Raw genomic sequence first — 18,333 nt, 5'->3', positions numbered from 1 at the left:
CAAATCAACTAAAGTGGAAAAACATGTGTATATCGCAGTTCATAACTGTGATAGTATTTATTTGTAATAATACTTCGAGGATGTTATTGTCTGCGGCGCTACAAACAAGATCTTGATTGTAGTGGTGCAATAAAATAGCCAACTGTTGAACAGCATGATATGATAAAACTATGTACTTGCTAATTAATAAATATTGAAATACAGGCAAGTATAGGAATTAAGTTCATAGGAATAATATTCACTGATATTAAATGATACAAATAATAAATGTATACATATATAGATACATTGTTTTAATAATCAATTTTCTTATTAGTATCAAGTAACATGTACAAGTTTTAATGATATATAAAATATTTACACAAGAACATTCAAAATTCAAATTTTAATATTTAATGTTAAATATTAATAGCAAATGTTATTTTTCTGTAATAAATACATTACGAAAGCATACACTTATGATACTATATTATGTGGTACATATGACACATAAAAGAATAGACATCATACATTTTGTATTCTGAAAATATCAATTGTAATATTAAATTATATTTTTCATGTTTAAAAACAATTTTAGTCATTTTTTTGTCTTATTAATTATTTTTATATATATCAGGATACAGTAAGTTGAGGTCAAAGTCCTTGAAGAGTATAGTAAATACAGTAGGTTAGATTAATATCCACATTTACACGCATGCGTAGTTACCGGCGTTTCTACTTTCGCACAGTGATTCCATGTGCAGACTTAAAACTATCTTTTGGGGCGTGTGCATGTAATTTTGTAAAAACATGTCACAATATAGATTATTAGGTGCTATTGCGAGTTTTTCGCATATTAACAAAAATGTTGTAGTACGAACAGGTAATTATAAATAAGAAAACAAGAGTTATATTTTTATATAATCGTATTTATGAACCTTTGCTCCCAAGTAAACTTATCGTAATCTACATGTCACATAAGGTGACATACAAAATACATGAAATATTCAAATTCATAATAAATACAAAGGAAACATTTATTTATGATTAAGTTAAAGGTTGAAAAATAGATAAAACTTCAAAATGAATATTTATAAAATGGCAAATATTGACTTAGAAGTGACTGATAGAAATAGAAGCTTTAGAATTTATATTTGATCATAAATTTTATTTTTAGCGTTATACAAATCAATAAGAGCAATGAGTACCCAAGTAAATACAAAACATTTGAGATACAAAGTTGTAGATAATGTAGCAGTTCTTACTTTAGATTCTCCAGGAGTTAAGGTATATAATAAATACATACATCTAACATATAATTATATTATTTGTCATTAATATATTGATATATTGTCTGATTAATAGTTTGAAAATAGTAGTAGGGAAGATCAATAAAAATAATAAGCATTTCATATAATATAGGTGAACACCTTAAATCGAGAAATAATGGACGAAATTGTGGATGTTTTAAAAACTGTACAACATAATTCTGCTGTAAATTCAGTAGTTCTTATAAGTGGAAAACCAGGATGTTTTATTGCTGGTGCTGATATTACTATGATACAACGTTTTAAGACTTCAGAAGATGGCTATAAAATATCTTCTGATGGTCAGAAAGTTTTAGAGACAATAGAGAAAAGCCAAAAGCCAGTTGTAGCTGCAATCCAAGGCAGTTGTTTAGGAGGAGGTCTTGAGGTATATGATTTAATATGTTTATATACTATTATATTACAGTATCTATAGTTTTAATCATAGACACTTTTATTTAATTTACATAGGTAGCCATGGCATGTCATTATCGACTTGCTGTAAATGATCAAAAAACTAGTTTAGGTTTACCAGAAGTAATGTTAGGTCTTTTGCCTGGTGCAGGTGGTACACAAAGATTACCTCAATTAACTTCACTTCCTAATGCTTTAGATATGACTCTTACTGGCAAAAATCTTAAAGCAATTAAAGCTAAGCAAGTTGGACTTGTAGATATTTTAGTAAACCGTCTTGGTCCTGGTATTGGAACACCAGAAGAAAAGTAAGAGTTGTTAATTTCATATGCATTTGTATGAAATAAATAAAATTTGTATCTCCATTATATAAAGAAAAATTGTATCTCATTGATATATTTGCAGTACTATGAGATATTTAGAAGAGACTGCTATTAGAGCTGCAAAAGATCTTGCAAATGGAACATTAAAAATTGATCGAAGCCCTAAAACATTGATGGATAAAGTTATGAATTTTGCTTTATCCTATGAGTTTGTAAAAAATCAAGTATTTACCAGAGCAAAAAATGAAGTAATGAAAAAGACTGGGGGATTGTATCCTGCACCTCTTAAAATCTTAGATGTAATACGTACTGGTATGGATAAGGGACCAAAAGCTGGTTATGAAGCAGAGGCTAAAGCCTTTGGTGAACTAGCAGTTACATCTCAATGCAGGGGTCTTACAAGTTTATTCTTTGGACAAACAGCATGTAAAAAAAATCGTTTTGGGGCACCCAAAAATGCTGTTAAGTATGGATATTTTGATATGCATTACATTGATATTTATATAAAAATAACTAATTCTTTTATAGAACACTAATCTCATATATGTATTTCAGAAAAATTGCTGTTGTTGGTGCTGGTCTTATGGGAGCAGGTATTGTTCAAGTAAGCATAGATAAAGGTTTTGATGTAATTATGAAAGATACAAGTGAGGCGGGTTTATACCGTGGTTTTAATCAAGTACAAAAGGGATTGGATACTGCAGTGAAACGAAAGAAGTATTCCAAGTTAGTTTTTAGCTTTTCATTAAAAATGTAACATACTCGTACGCGTTTAAAGAGCCGCTGATTTCCGAATTCTGTTCTAATTTTAAAAATTAATTTTTAGCGTTCAAAAAGATAAATATCTTTCTCAACTTGATTCCACATTAGCCTATAATTCATTTAAAAATGCAGATATTGTAATTGAAGCCGTATTTGAAGATATTGCGATTAAACATAAAGTTATAAAAGAAATTGAGGCAAATACTCCAGATTATTGTGTACTCGCAACAAATACATCAGCAATTCCTATTACTGAAATAGCTGCTGGTAGTAGCCGTCCAGATAAGGTATGTATTATATATTATTTCTCTAATCTGATGTAACAGAGAAATGTATTTATAGGTGATTGGAATGCATTACTTTTCTCCAGTAGATAAAATGCAATTGTTAGAAATAATAACACATAAAGGTACGTCCGCTGAAACTATTAAAACTGCAGTTGATGTAGGTTTAAAACAAGGAAAAACAGTTATTACTGTTGGGGATGGTCCTGGATTTTATACAACAAGAATTCTGTCTGCTATGTTATCTGAAGCTATTAGATTAATGCAGGTAATACTTTTATTTTTTTCATACTTTATACTGTATAGTATAAGAAAACTGAAAAATGTAATGCTCAATATAAAAACAGGAAGGTGTGGATCCTATAGATCTAGATAGTATGTGTAAAAAGTTCGGCTTTCCTGTTGGAGCAGCTACTTTATCAGATGAAGTCGGCATCGATGTTGGCGCTCATATAAGTGCGCACCTTGTAAAGGCACTAGGTGAACGTTTTAGAGGTGGAGATGTAAATATACTCAGTGACATGGTTCAAGCTGGTTTTCTAGGTATTCAGTTTTTTATTTGTTTTATATACTTTATTCTTTTTATAGATGTATTTAGGGAAATATATGTCATTTTTAGGGAGGAAGTCCGGCAAGGGAATATATATATATGAATCTAATGTTAAGAACAGAAATATAAACCTTGCGGCATTAGACATTTTGAAGAAATACAAACTTGAACCAAAAGGAAGTACATCTGTCGAAGATCGTCAGTTAAGAATGGTGTCTCGATTTGTTAACGAAGCAGTACTTTGTTTAGAAGAAAATATTTTGGCTAATCCGGTAATACAAAATTTCGAACGCATTAGTAAACCATTAAATTATATTGTGTTTATTAAACATAAATATTTTTACAGTTGGAGGGTGATATAGGTGCTGTTTTTGGATTAGGGTTCCCTCCATTTACTGGTGGGCCTTTCCGTTGGATAGATTTTTACAGTGCTGATAAATTAGTACATAAAATGGAAGAATTTCAAAGCCACTATGGTGACGCATTTAAGCCATGTCAAATGCTACGTGATATGGCATCTGATCGAAGCAAAAAGTTTTATAAATGAGAAATTTAATAGATTTGTGAGAAAAGTGTTTATATAATGCTAAAGCTTTAAAATTATACTTGAAATTTAAAAAATTTTATATTTGCCTAAAAACTACTATAGTATTTAGGAGTACTATATTTTTTGATAAATATATATGTTGAGATGGTTCTAGTGATTAATTTTGAACTTCCTTAAACCATCAATCCAAACTAGTTATGTATCTAGTATACAATTTTTATACTTTATAACAGGAGTATTTTCATAATATGTAACAATAATGTTTATTTTTCCAGTATGTAATACGAACAAAATGTACATATGCGCTCTATTTTGAAACAAAATATACTCTTTTTACTGTTTATAAAATTGTGCAATATAATTTATTAAAAGAAATTTTAATAACAAGTTTTGAATATAAAAATTTTCTACTCATTTTCCTTTACGAAGGTAGCGCCAGTAAAGGTTGTGAGTGTGCATTATATGTTAAACAGTTTAATAATGAATGACTGATAAATGTGAACTTACGAATAAATTTATCGCCTAATTACCATTTTTTATTTCCTTCCAATTATAAAAGGTGTAGAAGCGGAATTCTTGTTCTTGATGCAATGTTTGAAAGATATTACACTTTCAGATACATTCTTATTTATGAGTAAAAAAAATTGAATCTCCATTCATGATATAAACGTTTAAGATAAATTTAACCTCAGCAAACTAAACAAATTTTTAATATACTAGAAATAAAATAAAAATCTATATATAAATATTTTATATGATTATAATTTCACGAAAGCACAACAAATATAGTAATGCATTTAGATTTGAGACCCTATACCAAAAAAATAAATTTAATGAAAGTAATTATCTTTTGCTATTTACATATATCATACATATTCCTGATTGATAAAAGGAACTTCAAGAATACAAGAATACAATTTATTATGTAACATTGTTCCTTTTGTAATAAAATTACAATAATGTAATAAAATTAAAATAATAAGTCTATAAATTTTGATATACAAATAATTCTTTATTATTATTAGATTACTATGAGGTATGAGGTATACCTGCTTCAATATGTTCAAAAGTTCAGTAAGTTGCATGTGTATCATCTGCAGCTCCAAATTATTAGATTACTATTTCAGTAAAGTTAACAAAAGAAGAAATACAAAAATAGGAACACGTGTTACGCTTTTAATAACAAAAAGAAATTTTAATAAAAACGAGCAAGGGTAATCAAGAGGACATTTTACGTCATCTACCGGTCCCACACCTGTTTGTGACATTTACAATATTAAAAGAACTCAAGTCCTTGGCTGATGCAAGAAACCACAACGTTTCGTGAGAAGCCATTAATGAGGATCATGTCTTTAAATTGACCTGTATAACTTAGTTCGCGCTAGTTTGTCAAGAATATAAACAAAAGCTTAAAAAATTTGTTACGATTTTTTTCTTGAATGTTTCTTTAGTCCCTTACATTGTTAAGGATTATTTTAATGACAACATTTTAATGATAAAAGAAAGCGCTAATAAAATATAAATATATACCATTACTAACAATATGCAAAGAAAGAAAATTAATCCACACATACATATGTATCTGCATAAATTTTTGGTCAAGTAATACTGAACTGAAGCTATTACATATATTGCAGTAATTTCGTTCAAAGCCTATTCAATAGTATTGGAAAAATGTAGTTTTATAATACAGAAATCATTAAGCGCAGAAATATTCGAAAGTGTATTCATATTTGCTAGAAAACACGTATTTTGGGCAATACAGTTTTTCCACAAATACACACAATTGATAAAAAATCTTATCTCAATCGATGACCTTGCGAATTATGTTTGACGCTAACGTGATATTTTACGCGTATAATGAATGTGATAATGCTTACAATGGAACTTTTCTACTTTCTCTGCGTGGATTATATTTTTTATTAATAATATACATAAAAAATAATATGAGTATAATAAAAATAGTATGTATAATACACATAATAAAGTGTGTATATACTCATACAGTAAACTCATATACAAGGCACATTCGTATATTATATTATTGAAAAACAGAAATATTTGTGAGTTTTATTTGTATATTAAAAACTGTATAAAATTTATGTACTGTTAGAAAATCAATTTTTTCATGTGATCTTGGTATTTGAAAAAGTATCGGCTAATTTAAATTTGAATGCAACCTTAGTGAATTTTAACCAACGAGGATAATATCCTATACACACGCATCCGAACACAACCTAGCTTTCTGTATGATGCGTGATGGAAACTTTTCACTTTGATATGATTTGCTGAATGCGTTGCTTTATGTATATTCTAATATTCTAACATTCTATTTAATTTATATTTCACACTTAAGAGGTATTCTTAATCAAAATATAATTGAAATGTATTTATATTTTTTAGATTAAAAGTTGAATGGACGAATTCACATAATACCTATAAATAATGGTCGAATATTTAAACAATTAATGATATCACATTCTATTACTTCATTTATTTAAAATTCAATGTGAACAGTTGCTAACGATTAAGTTTTATATGTTCGAAATTTAAAAATAACTAAGGGCTCGAAATAGTGTACAATAATTAATGATTATTAGTCATGTCCTTTACGGCATGTAGTGCAAACACAACAGATACTGTACTAGCAATTTTTTTCCTTTCATTAGTCATCTTGATCTATGATTCATGTATATTGGTCTTACTTTTTTTATGAAGTTGAGAAGTTAAAGATTTACTATCAAGTTTTCGCTTATTAATGTTGTATTTTCATTATGTTAATCTATAAAAAATATAATAAGGATCATTTTTGTCAAAATTAGCAATTATATTTAATTAAGTAATTTATAAAACACTTTACTTACTAGTTGATCAAGCGAGAATCTCTAATTATAAGAATTACATAAAATTGATTAAGACACTTTTGTAAATCGATAACGTATACAGTTAGATGTCTAAGAATACAGGAAGGATAGTGTAAGGTGTACTAAGTTTCATGTATATTAACGACACTTTTATATGAAAGTATATAAGTTGTTTAATTAATTTCTGCTTCTGTAGAAAAAATTTTAAAACTTATTTTTATACATAATATTAAAGTCTTACTTCGTCTAGTATATCACTTAACTGGACGAGTTATATGTATATACATATATACACATAGATAGATATGACCTTAATTAATATACATATATGTATAACTAGTTGAAGATAATGAAAATAGCATAATCCTTAACACTTTTGCATAGCCGTTATGTATATAATTGATAAAAACTGTCTTTGCATTTTTAAATAAATATTTTTTCTCGGTCAACGCGCTTATGCATCACAGATCACAGTCACACTTAGGTACTTTGTTCACGGACGGCAAAGAAAGCCTCATTTTATGACTTATCACCACTCCTCGTGCCTTCAAGTTCTTTCCTTTTAAGTACGCTTTTATTAATTCAATTTACACGATTACACTGTGGCACACATCGGAAAAGACATATAGGAGCGTATTCGTATTCTTGCAATGTTCACATTTCAAAGTCGATATGTTCCCCGACAATTTTATTGTTTGATTGTGGATTTAGGAAAATCTTCCTGGGATAAATTTTTTCGCAGAGAATATCTATTGTTATCGTAAAATATTGCCTTTGATTATCCATCAAAAGACAATCTTAATATTCTCATGATGCTGGAATGGTCCTTAGTTCTGCGATAATTAAAGCTCGATTCACTGCTTTAAATACAAGTTTAAATATTAAGTGATACCAGGTCACTGTTCTCGTACTTTTCAAGCTGTTAATTGCGGTGCAATTATTTGTTGAGTCGATTGTGTTATACGTGGTGCTATAACCGGAAGTAGGCTTACTCTTAAAGGTGTGGATGTCATTTGCGTGACAGAAGGTTGAGCGCCGGAAACACTCGCGGATGAAGACCTATCTCTGGTATGCCGTTTAACATGTTTCGCCAGATGGTCGCTTCTCATAAATCTTCTCTGACAAACAGTACAGACAAATTTCTTTTCTCCAGTATGCGTTCGCTTATGCCGTGAAAGTTCGTCGCTTCTTGAAAATCGTCTGCTACAGTCTTCGTAGGGACATGAGAATGGTCGTTCTCCTGTATGGGTTCGTGTATGGGCTTTCAAATGAGATGACTTAAAATAATTCTTGCCACAACCTGGATGTTCACATTCGTAAACACGACGTCGTGCAGTTGACTCTGGTGCAGTTACACTTGATGCTGTTGTAGTTGGAGGTGCAGTTACTAATAAAAGAGGAGCTCGTGGAAGAACCAAAGGCGATCCTAAAAGTCCGGTTACCATAATCGGCGCAGGTTTTGGTGCTAGAGGATGTAATTTTGGTTGTACAGTCTCGCGGTCCGTATTTTTATTATTTACAATAATCTCTTCTTTCCGCAAACTCATTTTGAATTTGAGACTCTTCAGTATGTTCTCCGGCTCCGTTGTACTTTGCCGCGTAGTCGATTCGGACTGTGAACTGGAGATATGCTGTGGATCATGTGGAACTGATTGTGAGCATATCGTGGTAATCTTTGGTATCAAGTTGGCAGGACTGTAGGTACCATCTCGATTGGCACGCATTATCACCGAAACACGGGCTGGTTCTGGACTTGGTGGTGGCGTACCGTCTAAGAGTAACTATTTAAAAAGTACATATTTGTAACAATTCATTCTTTTCTTTAGATAATTAGATTAACAAAAATTTGTTAGATAGATCGACAAAATATTGTATTTATATTTTCTACGTTATTATGTAGAAAAAATTAAAAAGAAGTGAAAATATAATAAGCTCAGGCTTTTTATCATTCGTTTAAGAGACATCTATATATTTCGGAAAATACGGATTCAAATGTTACTTTGCAACGACTACCATCAGAAGGTATAAACCATTTGCTCGAAGGATAAGCATCAAAAATGGTGTACGAGTGAACGCACGCAATATGCACGCAATAAATGGGGTCATCTTGCAAAACAACTCTATAAAGCATGCGCGCATGCGTCTATGTACATTGGAGTGGTCTGTCGATCGGGCAGAAAAAATCAAAAAAAGGTAGTTTTGCAATGAAGATGCATACTGAGAAGGCTACTAGTATCGATAACATAATACTCACTTTTGCCAATTCACATTGTTCCACGCATCGCCTTTTTCGCAAAGGTTCATCTTCTTCCGAATCAGAAGGTTGTGGAGTTGGAGGTAAACCAGGCCGTGCATTTCCGTCATCGTTTTTCTTCACGTTTATATCAGCAGCCTTCGTTTTCTGCAGAAGTTTATCTCCCAAAAGTGCTGCAACGCTGAACGAAGACTGAATCGTTGGTTCAATCTGGAAAGAAAAGATAATTCTTTAATTAAGCATTAAATAATGAATTCAATTATAAGAACTACATCAGAGAAATATAAACTAAAAGAACTATAAACAGAAAATCTACAAAATCTTTAAAAAATGTACGAAGCAGAGAAAAATACGAGAGAAAAAAAAATTAATAGAAATGATATGAAATAAGAATAGAAATGAAGACACATTGTGATGTAAAATGAATTACGTGAAACAGGTCTAGGTTGCCGTTTCCAGCTGCGTTCATATTTCGCGGGCAGCTAGTCTGTCTACAGTGGCGGTACTTTTAATTCAACGTTCACTTACGTGTTTGAATTGGGGTGAGGCCGGTGGTGAAAGAGGTGTTTGATTAGCATCCATTTTTTAGAGAAAATGTGGCGTGAGTATGTTCTACGTTAAAGAGGCTCGCCCGTTGATGAGAAAACGCGGTCTCACGTATACCGTATTTCGAGCGAAAAAAGGTTAAGGGACGTAACCGTTGAACGTCTGGTAATGCAATGAAGCTTTCTCAGGTCGGTTGGCTCGACACGCCGTGCTAGTTGTGTGTGTGATCATGCGGCGCGCTTCACTCGGACCAATGGCGTGGAGGGGCTCGCCGTAGTTGACCAATCAGCGGAGTACTATCAGCCGACGACCGCGTGATCACCAGCGTGCTGTTCACGTGCTCGCGGTCTGACTGAGGCCGTGATCATGACGTCAGTCTGCGTGGCGCGCTCGGTCGATACGTCATGGTATCGCTGCGCTCACCAAGCGTCATGCAACTTCAACCCTCCTACACCTCCTTTCGAAGTTATCTAACTCGCTCTTTCTATCTCTTCGCCTTTTCTCTTTCTGCGATTCTTCGTCGATGTAGTCTGGCCGCGACCGAACGTTCGCAAGCCACGGCGAGCCTCCGAATTGCCTTTTCGCCACACTTACTTCCCCCCCCCCCCCTTTGCCCCGTTGTAACGTGAGAGTTTCTAAGCTCGCTGCATAAATATTTCCTTCTTATAAACAACCGCGTATGACGCTTCGATGATTTCATTTTTAATAGCTTTTCCGTATCCGGTTACCATTTTTGACCTTCTCGAAGATGTTTTGTTGTTAACAGATAAACGAGGAAAAATATATTACGATTCTAGGAATGTCGTTTTCACCGTTCAGCATCCTTGTCATGTCACTCTCCCTCAACGTATCTAAAGTCTGCAGCAATGCATCTGCAGCCGTTCTGACATTTATTGGTTTATTGCATCTGCATTTCTCTCAACTTATTCTTCGAGTATTTTTCGTGTTTTAAAGGAACAATATACCTATGTATATACACGTGTAGTATATGGAGAGGGTTGAACAGAGCGGGTAACTGAAAAATCTAGGAAAGCGAAGTCGTCGGGAGGTCGGATTTTAACGAGGAAGCATTCTGATGCAGTCTGCCGGTAAATATATCGGTCGCCTACTTTGCGACTGGTTAATTCGAATTCAGCTCGGGCGGGTGCTGGTCTTTGACTCTTCTTTCCCTTCTCCTCTTCCATCATTCTCTTTATCCCGTTGTATTTTTCTGCAGCGTCTTCTCTGCCGAACAAATTGGTCGGCTGGTTGATTGATTGAATGTCTGCATCGGCAGAAATTCGCAGCCGTATTTATTTAAAGCCGGATCGTTTAAAGACAGCTCATATAGGGAAAATGGAATAATTTTATCGTTCGCTGAATGTTATATTTAGCGAATATTCTTTTGTTCTTCTTTTTCATGATGTTTCGAATGCAAACGTGGTAGAATTCGCCTTGAAGACCGTATATAGCACTATGCTGTATAATCGATGCCATTCATAGATACAAGAAATTGCATTTTTAGTTTTTTACATAGAATGGTTGTATCGAAAAAAACTTCTGTCCTTTGATAAATCTGTTACTATGAACGCGTAGTGATTTTCCACGACGTCTCTCTTGGAAATGCGGAAATCTCCGTAAACTGAGACGATGTTCATATTGTGGCCCACATATCGCGGTTGCGCACTAAAACAAAATGGGGTCGTAAGAAGATAACAAATAGTTAGCTTACAAACAACAACTTGACAACTGATGTTTATTGCGCGTCATTAATCTATTATATTGTATTTGGCTCCTTTCTACTTTTGAAATCCACTTGTTACGAAAGTCATTATATTCTGTCTTTAAATATATATCTTCTTCTTGCTCTTTTAGATTTTTTATGATTTTCAAATTTCGTCTCATAGAAAATCGTAATATAGGCTAAACAGATTATGAACATACAAAATATCTATCTATTATCATCTTTAATATAATTCATATAACATGACCTACTGAGACGCTAAGGAGGTTTAAACGTAGATTATTCATTTATTTCAATTATAATGTGACCATATTTCACTTTGGCAAAGTAATGGTGTCGAATCCTGATCATCTATCATGTTTACGAAATGAAATTGACGAAATGAAATAAAAAGAATTCGAAAGATTTCGAAATTACGAATTTCCTTTTAAGACTTAACGCGCGAGTATCTTTTCCTTCTTTTAACAAATGAACAAGCTTGGGTTACGAGTCCCTTAACTCAATTCTTTAAGAGGCTTTACGAATTAACGTCGTCTTAGTGGAATTCGTGACATTCAAATTATTCTATGTTCGAAGTCGAAGCCGTTGAAAGAAACAATCTATGTACGTCATAATCGGCTTTGAAAATAGAGTTCTCATAGCAGCTTATCATTTAATCGTATTGGGTGTAGGGCACACATAATTGCGTATTTTTGTTAATGCATATTCAATGCATAATGCAATGATTCATAAAGAAGAGAATGACCTGCTGCGTCGACTAGACGTCGGAACGAGCAATATCGTTGGACGAATTCTTAGATTTTTGTCGGCTGGAAACAGGTGAAGGCGTAGAATCGTGAATCAGTTCCACGTTCTATGTGACTTTCTACGTATATCCATTGGTTCCTTATCGCTATTTTTTGAACAAGCTTCTTATCACGCAGCGAGCAATCGCATGGAATATTACTATGTAAATTCTTTTCCCTTAGTGTTCTTGTGTCTTTAGTAAATTTGATTTTATCGTTTGATATCTTCACTGTTCTCTGTGCATTATCGTTCTCGACTGCGCTCTATATTGGTAAAACGATTAGAACACTCGATAGTCCCGCTCCATGCTTATTTACGTCGCCGTGAATAATCGACAACGGTTCCCATGAACGATCGGAAAATACGCGCTAAGATTAGAAGAATAACGGAGTGTAAATCACTTTAATTGTTTCTTTCATAACGAAAGCCCTTATCAAAAAATTTAGTTAGTATTTCATCATTCTCTTATCGAGTGTTCGTATAGTGAACTGAACTATAAGTGTTATTCGTCGCTCTTAATAATTTTACAGTCTTTAATTAACTTATATCGATTCTCGTGAGCAGCCACGCGTCTCGTCGATTTGACGAATGGCTACCAATGTTTACGATAGACAACAACGGAATCATTCGACGAACTCGTGATCGATGATCGTGTGTGCGTTTTCTGTTCATGCTTTATCGCTGGCTTCGTGTTAACTCTGCAAAAGTATCGCTGACATTGTTTTTAAAATAAATATCTAAGTCAGTAAGAGAACGTGACAGAGAAGCATCCGGTATGATTAACCGAAAGTTCGTAAAAATCGGGTCCTCAAGCGTAAAGTGTATCTTGTATCGAACGAATTTCGTTCAAAACATTCGACTTGTATCTCCTCTATCTTACTTTCTCCGTAGAGGGCCTCAAGGCCGACCGCACGACCTTCCCCGATCTTCGTATTATATAGCGTGTCGTATTGTTTCGCAATTTTAATTAATAACATGACTAAAGTGATTGAACGTTGCACGTTACGTGCATTTTAAACGTGCACCAAACAAAGGAGGAAAGCACGTACAAAAATAACCACAGTGTTTAGTATGTGTCAAGAAAGACGCCAAAAAGAAATAATGCAAAGCTTAAGTAGGAAACTGGTTAAAGATACAAGGTTCGTCTTTTAAATATTAAATTTCAACAATTTTTTTATTCGAAATCTTAATCTTCAATATCAAATAGGAATTAAATTTTTATATCGCTACTGTAGTATCACAGATTATTGTGACACGGATTATATCAAGGATTATAGTAGCGGCACAATAACACTGGTATACAATTTATTTGATATGTATGAAATCTATCTATGAGTATACAAAATGAAAATTTTTATCAAACAAGAAAATTGCACTATCAGACTTAATTGTTTTGTGACTGTTTTGTAACACGTAGTAAGGAAAAGTTGGTAAACTCGAGAATGTTTTCATAGAATCTCGATGTTTATCTATATACGAGTTATCAAGGTTCGAGATTCTCTGCTCGAAAATATAGAGGTAACGCTTTTCTTCGGTTTGCGTCAACACGAAGGCTCGCCTGCGGACACGCGCATCCGTCGATTGAGTTCACTTAAGGGCGTGCTATTTCATCAGTGTTTTTGTTACAGCAGCACTGTATGCTAAATTATTGAATAATTATTACTCGATACGATTGCAAAACTATATTATGCTCATATAATTAGAATTACGCATTGATTAGAAATATGCATTTACTTTTGCGACTGTCTTGCTGCGATGGTTCCTTCCTGTAACTATTTTTGTTTTTTAAATTTCCTGCGTTCGCCATTAGCCTTGCGGCGTCTTTTCCTTTGTCCGACCTTCAGACAGCACTTCGACAGAATTACAATTACATATCTCATCGTTTATACGTTACATTTGTAGTTTGTTGTTGTACAAATGCAATTGTTGACAATTTCGTCGTTCTATTTTTGGCGATGCCTCTGACTTAACCTTCTAATTCTTTCTTCTCCGTTCTTCGAAATCTTCCGTATTCGTTACAGTTGAAGTATAGAACTGCGTATTATGTTTAGATTGCGAATACTAATGCAATTTCATACTTTTATAAATATAAGTAAGGAAATATTATAGGTACGTTTGACCAATAAATGTTTACACCTCTAAATTTTCCATAAATACATCAAAATCCGCGATTTATGTATGTTCGTATAGTGTACGTGTCTATTACTGCGTTCGGTTTGCTTTTTGCTTTATGTTATCCACGGGTTTGAAAGCATGGGGCGTGTCTGTTAAACAGGTCATAGCCCTTCATGGAAAGTAACGCGTACTCACAGCGACTCGTGGCCAAAAGTATGTTCGATAGAGGACAGTGTTCGTATTGTTGGCGGAGATGTGTTTGATATATCGCGAAGTTCGATTGCGAATACATTTCGTACATCGTCTGAGTTCAGTCTCGTTGTACGACCGAAAATAGCACGTATCTTTCTTTCTCAGTAATAGAAGTGGGAATAATTGGTCTTTGACTTGTTTACATTCGAAGAAACCGTGCCACGTAAAAATTGGATCGGATTGAGGATACATACTTCTCATCCACGGCCGAAGAAGCAAATAAATATGGAGGATAAAAATGCCTCGAGTGGAAGTTTCAACCTTGGGAAATAAGCATCGACGATGATATCTTACCTGTAAAATAAAACTGTAAATATTTTACCTGTGAAATAAAAATTGAATTAATATATTTATATAGGGTTAGGATAGGATTATATAGTAAAACATGACAAATTAAAGAAATTAATTAAAACAAAATAATTTTCAACAACATGTATTTGTAGCTTGATATGAAAAAATTATATTACAATTTTAAATCATAATTATGAAATTCAAATTTTATTTATGCATATCTATATTTAATTCTAACTAACATTAAGATTCATGTAAACGTATAAGCAGATAGTGCAAAATATATTCTTGTCGGTACACATGATGCCTCTGATATCTACCGTTACCAACTTAAAAAATTTCAGTTTGATTACCAGATGAGAATAGCTATATTATGTGTTAAAACTATACTACTCGGCCGTAGATGTCGCTAGAGAACTTCTACCAAGTTACCAACCAATAGTTATAACTATTTTTCATCAAAAATTATTTGCTATTCATAAAGCAGGCTTTTTAAAATAAAACCCACGATAGTTATCACCAATATGAATGACAATAATCGATCATCACGCTTGAGATTGTATTTTGTTTATATTTATATAATATTTTACATCAATCATTAAATTCCTTCTATAATTGAAAAAATGATATAGCTTATCTTAATTTTTATCTTCTTTTATCAGTATTTTTCGGAGATCTTTCGGATTCCTTTAATTTGAATTTCAGATAATCGATATTATGTATATCGACGCACTACCGCCATCTGATACACTCGACAAACATTCTCTGCCGGTAAACACATCTTTAAAATTTCCCGCTTTCAAAAGCTGAACTCGAGTAATGGGCGGAGCTTCCCCCCTCACCGATTCCCCTACTTAGTAGCACGTAGTCACGCTGCATTTGCAGGAGTGGGGGTTGTTTGGTATCGCGTTTGTTTAGTTGCTCGCTGACAGCGGCCGCGGTACGAGTACGTCGTGGTGCGTGTATACGTTTTTCATCGGCGTTTGTGCGTGAAAAACGCGAGAACCGACTGCGAACGCGGGGTAAGAAGGAACCACAAGAGCGGGTTAAAAGAACAATCCGGAATCGATGAGGAAGTATCATTTATCAGAGACGTATATTGTCCGGTGATCGGAAAAATCGTATTTTTGTGCCTGTCGAAGTGTTCGTTGTTCGTTGCTTTTTTATCTCTTTGTCTCCCTGGCTTTGTCGTTTTATAAACCAACCTGTTTCGTCTACCCTTAAATTTTCGTTTCGTGTGCTGTGTCACTTGTTATATGTCAACAACGTTACGACGATCTGGGACGACCGACCTTCGTCTTCTCGCGCGTACCTGCAACGATGTCAAGCATGTCGACGCTGATTTGGTGATGGCAGAACGCAGAGGATGTCACGCCGCAAGCAGAGCAATCCAAAACCACTGAAACGTGAGTCGTAACCGATATGCGATTCCTTCATTTCTCCCGTGACTCTGCCGCTTTCTTTCGTCTACGTTCCGCGTGTTCGTATTTCTCACGTAACGCATGTTAAATCGTGTCTGCAACCCGGAAAAACGGGTTTCTCGACGGCGTGCTTTTAAGCCGGCCACCACGTTGCTTGACAGGTGATTGGGCGTCTTTGCTTGTCAGACCACGTTTCCACTCGGCGCTTACGTGCCATGCAAACTGTCTCGGCTGATTCGCGTCGGTTAGAATTCTTTCTCGGAGACAACAGTTCTTTCCGCCATTTTTTATCGGTTATATCTTTTCGAACGAGCTCGATACTGCATAACGTGTCTAGCCAATCAGCGTTTGTATCGTGATATCTTACTGGCGGGAACATACGTAGATAGCTTCGAAGTTATTCGATCGAGATTTAACGTTACAGGGGTATTGAATTATCTTTCTTTTGCAGAGAATCAATCATGCGCACGATCTTTTCTGTATATTTTTTGTATCTGTTTCGTTCGATCGATTGGAATGTTAGGTTAGCTGGTATTGGGAGAGAACAGTTGTCATTCGACAGGTCGGTTGTTGTCAGCTGACCTTTCGAGCTCTCGCAGATCACGTGGTTGACCACACATGCAGCGCTCGAACCGCGTGCGTACGCCAATGTCATAGAAATCGTTGCATTTCACATTTGTACGTTAATCAGGGAAAATGATATAATACCGTTACAGATCATTGGAATTAATATTTTATTATATAACACTGTGATACGTTGAAGTGTCAACGTGTCTCGGAATGTATTAAAGTTAGGAAATATGTTTCGATAAATTTGTTATATCTACATATATACGTAGTAGATACGTATCTGTCACAAGCCATTATATATTAATTTTGACGCCATTTTGTTACAAGTAGATATTCAAATATTATCTTTGATGTATACTATTATATATGAGTTCATCGTTGGTAAATTTGTTTTCGGTTGTATTAACCTATTCTACTTATTGCGTCTTTACTTAGAATGGTTTTGTATTGCTTTTCTGGAATTCCGCGGTACATAGAAACCTAGACATTACTATCGTATATTGCGAACCAAACCGTACATTCTTCATAAGAAGCAAACTTCTTATAAACTATAATTCTTAACTTTGGAAGACGACATTTTTCTTCATATATTCAACACTAACAGTTCTTTTATCACAGACGCGTGCATACCAATAGAAGAAAAAGCACACTTCGTGTAGTTTACACAACAAAAGTACGATATAATTGTTTGATGTTAACATTGATCGCTGACGTGTGTAGCGAAATTCACTGTATGTATATGCAGACACATTTCCATGCAAGTGAAATGGTAAAAACAAGTGCGTTTATGAGATGGTATTTTCATTTCAGTAACAGACAGCATTAACTTTCTTACACGTACATCTATATTCAAACTATTCACTAATATTTGTTTATCACGTTGCAGTTTTAAAGATCTTCCATTAGATCATAGTAATAAAACAAAAATTCTATAATTACGGATTAAATACACACGTAACGATCCAATTAATATCCCAAACAATACACGAAATATTTTTCTCAATGATGATCATACCAAATCGCTTTTCCGTGAAAAAGAAAAAGAATTCTCATCCGAAGTATTCGATACTTTGAAAAAATTAACAGTCTCTTCCATCACGCTCTAATTTTCTATTTCTTCACTCGCCATCCCCAATGTGCTTCCCAATATCTCTTTTTGGCGAACTCTTGCGCAATCAGGCGGATTCGCGACACTCGTGTACCTACCTACAGCCACCAATTAAAGCTTCCACGACTCCGCAGGACCTTTGTCGATGGTATCGAGTTGGCAAAACGGGGATCGGTTCGGCTGCACGAATTCGTATCTCGGCGTATACGTATATGTTTCTGGATCTCGGCGTAAAAC

General features: G+C 34.1%; 3 protein-coding genes across 4 annotated transcripts in view; 2 read left to right on the top strand and 1 right to left on the bottom strand.

Annotated features, from left to right (window-relative positions):
* Positions 1 to 80: 80 nt before the first annotated feature.
* Positions 81 to 4,459, top strand: LOC117206238 (trifunctional enzyme subunit alpha, mitochondrial). Of its 2 annotated transcripts, none has more exons than XM_033445393.1 (11): positions 81 to 204; positions 1,157 to 1,266; positions 1,402 to 1,674; positions 1,758 to 2,008; positions 2,106 to 2,489; positions 2,579 to 2,749; positions 2,850 to 3,072; positions 3,128 to 3,337; positions 3,417 to 3,612; positions 3,689 to 3,891; positions 3,966 to 4,459. In XM_033445393.1, exons 2-11 carry the CDS (start codon positions 1,180 to 1,182, stop codon positions 4,164 to 4,166), a joined length of 2,199 nt encoding a protein of 732 aa, XP_033301284.1. In that variant the 5' UTR covers positions 81 to 204; positions 1,157 to 1,179; the 3' UTR covers positions 4,167 to 4,459. The 2 variants fall into 2 exon arrangements, with proteins under 2 accessions (XP_033301284.1, XP_033301283.1); XM_033445392.1 differs by lacking the exon at positions 81 to 204 and adding an exon at positions 671 to 862.
* Positions 4,460 to 7,178: 2,719 nt separating this feature from the next.
* On the bottom strand, positions 7,179 to 10,031 carry LOC117206263 (Krueppel-like factor 10). Its single transcript, XM_033445433.1, has 3 exons — positions 9,813 to 10,031; positions 9,285 to 9,494; positions 7,179 to 8,811 (listed from the first exon to the last, which is right to left on the bottom strand). The coding sequence occupies exons 1-3, from the start codon at positions 9,864 to 9,866 to the stop codon at positions 7,945 to 7,947; spliced, it is 1,131 nt and encodes a 376-aa protein (XP_033301324.1). The 5' UTR covers positions 9,867 to 10,031; the 3' UTR covers positions 7,179 to 7,944.
* A 5,870-nt stretch (positions 10,032 to 15,901) lies between these two features.
* LOC117206280 (zinc finger protein ush) overlaps positions 15,902 to 18,333 on the top strand; it is a 201,903-nt gene continuing 199,471 nt past the window's right edge. The window contains exon 1 of the mRNA XM_033445462.1: positions 15,902 to 16,403. Coding sequence (XP_033301353.1) covers positions 16,364 to 16,403 — 40 coding nt within the window. The 5' untranslated portion in view covers positions 15,902 to 16,363. The remainder of the gene's footprint in view (positions 16,404 to 18,333) is intronic.

This window comes from Bombus bifarius, unplaced genomic scaffold (assembly GCF_011952205.1).
Source record: "Bombus bifarius isolate JDL3187 unplaced genomic scaffold, Bbif_JDL3187 scf7180000008000, whole genome shotgun sequence".
NCBI classification, from domain to species: domain Eukaryota; kingdom Metazoa; phylum Arthropoda; class Insecta; order Hymenoptera; family Apidae; genus Bombus; species Bombus bifarius.
The sequence above is the reverse complement of the archived record's forward strand: the minus strand, read 5'-3'. Positions and strand labels throughout refer to the sequence as shown.

Coding starts and splice junctions, on each gene's coding strand:
- LOC117206238 (XM_033445392.1), top strand. CDS start 790: ATGTCACAATATAGATTATTAGGTGCTATTGCGAGTTTTTCGCATATT. Junction 863..1,156: donor AAATGTTGTAGTACGAACAG/GTAATTATAAAT, acceptor TTTTATTTTTAG/CGTTATACAAATCAATAAGA. Junction 3,892..3,965: donor AAAATATTTTGGCTAATCCG/GTAATACAAAAT, acceptor ATATTTTTACAG/TTGGAGGGTGATATAGGTGC.
- LOC117206263 (XM_033445433.1), bottom strand. CDS start 9,866: ATGGATGCTAATCAAACACCTCTTTCACCACCGGCCTCACCCCAATTC. Junction 9,495..9,812: donor CCTCACCCCAATTCAAACAC/GTAAGTGAACGT, acceptor TTTTCTTTCCAG/ATTGAACCAACGATTCAGTC. Junction 8,812..9,284: donor AACAATGTGAATTGGCAAAA/GTGAGTATTATG, acceptor CTTTTTAAATAG/TTACTCTTAGACGGTACGCC.